At 29.0% G+C, this 2,957-nt stretch overlaps 1 protein-coding gene across 1 annotated transcript; it reads right to left on the bottom strand.

Annotated features, from left to right (window-relative positions):
- Positions 1-837: 837 nt before the first annotated feature.
- Positions 838-1,164, bottom strand: LOC124893529 (SKP1-like protein 11). The gene has a single exon (XM_047404506.1). The coding sequence runs from the start codon at positions 1,162-1,164 to the stop codon at positions 838-840; it is 327 nt and encodes a 108-aa protein (XP_047260462.1).
- Between the last annotated feature and the right edge of the window lie 1,793 nt (positions 1,165-2,957).

Here is a 2,957-nt window from a genome sequence, read left to right as displayed (position 1 = left end):
GTTGCTGATCATGTATTTTTACCTAAAGCAAGGTAAGTTACCTAAATTTGTTTGAGTCCACAAATTTAGATGATGACCAGATATAACAATAAGTCCCGCTATCAATTTGCAATTAGTTAGTACCCACACTTTAGAAAATCGTATATTAGGAGAACTCTTTAATGTTATAATGGTAAAATAGTTGTTTTGTTCGTATTGGAAACATTTAAATCAATAAACAATTTACAATCTAAAGTTGGACTTCTAGTCTAATTTGAACATACAAACTAATAAGCAGGAAAATTAAGAAGCCATATCATTTTGTGCCTCCCTTGATGTTCCAGCAAGCCATGTTACGTGATTACTTTTGTGAGCTTAAAATCATCAACAATATTATACTTCTCAATGGGCTTCCCTCTTAGTATGATACTAAACTTTGTGAACTTTTTGAGGTACAAAATGAATGTGTATGCCTGGGAGCTTAAGTGGTTTCAAGTCATAAGAAAAAATCACAATTTTTCAAAAACAATTATACTTTTACGACATTACAAAAAATATGATTCATAAATCAAAATAAGTCTAATCTTCTACCCTAATCCCAACCTCAATACCCTTCATAAACAAAATCAAAAGACCCCAAAAACCCTAAACAAAAATCTAAAGACCAATAAAAACCCTAAACAAAAATCTAAAGACCAAAAAAACCCTAAACAAAAACCTAAAGACCAAAAAAACACTAAACAGAACACTAAAGACCAAAAAAAGAAAACCTAAATTGAATCAAACCTAAAGAAACATAAATAAATATAATCAAGAGTTCCATCAATTTTTGTTCCCTCATGTTCTCACTTATCATCTTCAATAATCTTTTCCTTTCTCTGGTGTGAAATCATATGTTATATTAAATATATTTCGAATAGCCTCTGGAGTTTTGTCATTAACTCTATCAGCAATAGACTGACATAACAACTTCATTAAACTGTTAATGTGAAGGTAATTTGCAGCCAATACAAGAACAAATAGTTCATTCAGTGTCTTCTTCACGAAATCCTTGTTGAATTCTTTGATATCTTCTTCCTTTGAATCTGTCTTCTCTGCATGCTTCTTCATGTACTCGATAATTTTAATTAGAGTTTCTATATCAATGTTTGAGAGTGGGATGAAAGTGAAATCGTCCTCCACCATATTTTTTATGGTTCCTGGTTGAATCACGATTGATTGTTCAATCTCAAATTCATTTTTGTCTGATGATTGCAAGATTAACATCTTTTTTTTGTTCAGTTTCTAATGATGATGATTCGACTTGTGATGATGATGATGCCATTGATATTTTTGGAGGAATAAATTATTTTGAAGAATAACTCAAAAAACGTACAGAGAATAATATGTTGAGAGGTTTCAGTTTTTCATAAGAAAGTTATATTCTATTATATATAGATATTCTATTCTAATTCCAATAGAATTGTTTTTCATGATTTTACGTTGAATAAGATTGGCACCAATAAAGTAATTGGTTAAAATTTTTATAAGTTAAATAAGGAAAGATTTAAGGATAAATTTTTTATCAATTTTAAAGTTCTACATTCTAGGACAAAATTAAATGACTATAATTAGAGAAAAGGGATGAAAAGACAATTTCATCTATTACAAATGCTTTTAGTGAAGGGCAAAATGTTTAAATCACTTTGGTAAGGGTATACACACTTTTAATATATTATAGATATAGATACGCATACATATAACTAGTTTTTTTTTCGAGAGAATAAATGAAAGAAAATAGATTCTGTTGACAATTAAAAACAACACAAATCAAAATTAAGTAAACCCAGGAATAGATTTTCTGGGCGATTTTATTTCATCTTTTGTTTAGTACTATATGCAAAGGTTTAATTTTAAGAAATTTATTTATTTATTTTAAAAAGGATTGAAAGAATAATTAGAAAAAATATAGAGGAATTAAATTGAAATGAGTTTTGTGCTTACCTTTTGAAATAGAGAGGAACTGATTTTGTGATTACAAATTTTAAGAATGTTAGAGAAAACGCAGGGGAGGGATTGAGCAGAAAAGCATAAGGGTTGAAAGTAATATAAGGTAAAGGATAAAGTAAAATTAGAAAATATTATATAAAGACATAATTAAAAAAAGAAGAGAAAATGATCAAATACCACCACCCCCAACCTATAGTCGAAATCTCAACTACACACTCAACATTTCAATTAGACCTATTACACCCCTGATCTATCTTTTCCTGTATTTATTAACCCTCTAAATGCTGAGCTGACAACATAAACCAAGTAAAAAGACTTTCATGCATTTCACGCGCCTAGCCCGCTGGGTCCACGCCTAAACAAAACAAAATATCTCTTTTATTTTTTCAATTTTATTTCCTCTCTCTTCTCTCTTCTCTCTAAACCTTTCATCTTCCTCTCTCCTCTATTCTCTACTTTCTAAACCGCGATTTCATCAGTTTTTTTGGTGATTTTTGTTCTAATCAAAATATTTTGGTTGTGGATTTTCAAACAATCATCTTGTTGCTGTATCAAGGTGTTTTTTTTTCCTAAACTGAAAATATTAAATTAGAATTTTTAGGTAATCTCCAATTTTACAAATTAATTGAGTGAAATTAACTAACTCTTTCTGTTATGACGTTGTCTAAGTGTTTGATTAATAGCATAATCCGTTCGTAAGTACATGATTTGTTGAGTGTTTAAGTGGGTTTATTAGAAATCAAGGATTTTCTCCTAATATGAAAACTTAAAATTTCAGTTGTGTTTAATAGGACGTGCATGTTAATATGTTGTTAGTTTGAGTGATTTTTTCCAAAATTGAGTTAAAATTAATTAGGATTTTATGCTAAACCCTGAAATTACGATTTTTGTTGATTTCTTAAGTTGGTTAATTAGAAATTAGGGTTTTTCTCTGATTTGTTGTTAACATGATAAAATTTAAATATCAGTGGTGTTTAATAGCACGGCCA

The sequence above is a fragment of the Capsicum annuum genome, unplaced genomic scaffold, assembly GCF_002878395.1.
Source record: "Capsicum annuum cultivar UCD-10X-F1 unplaced genomic scaffold, UCD10Xv1.1 ctg60990, whole genome shotgun sequence".
Classification (NCBI taxonomy): domain Eukaryota; kingdom Viridiplantae; phylum Streptophyta; class Magnoliopsida; order Solanales; family Solanaceae; genus Capsicum; species Capsicum annuum.
Note: the sequence above shows the minus strand (reverse complement) of the source record. Positions and strands in the feature narration are given on the sequence as shown.

Excerpts from the sequence above, each read along its gene's own strand:
- LOC124893529 (XM_047404506.1), bottom strand. The coding sequence starts at position 1,164 with ATGGTGGAGGACGATTTCACTTTCATCCCACTCTCAAACATTGATATA.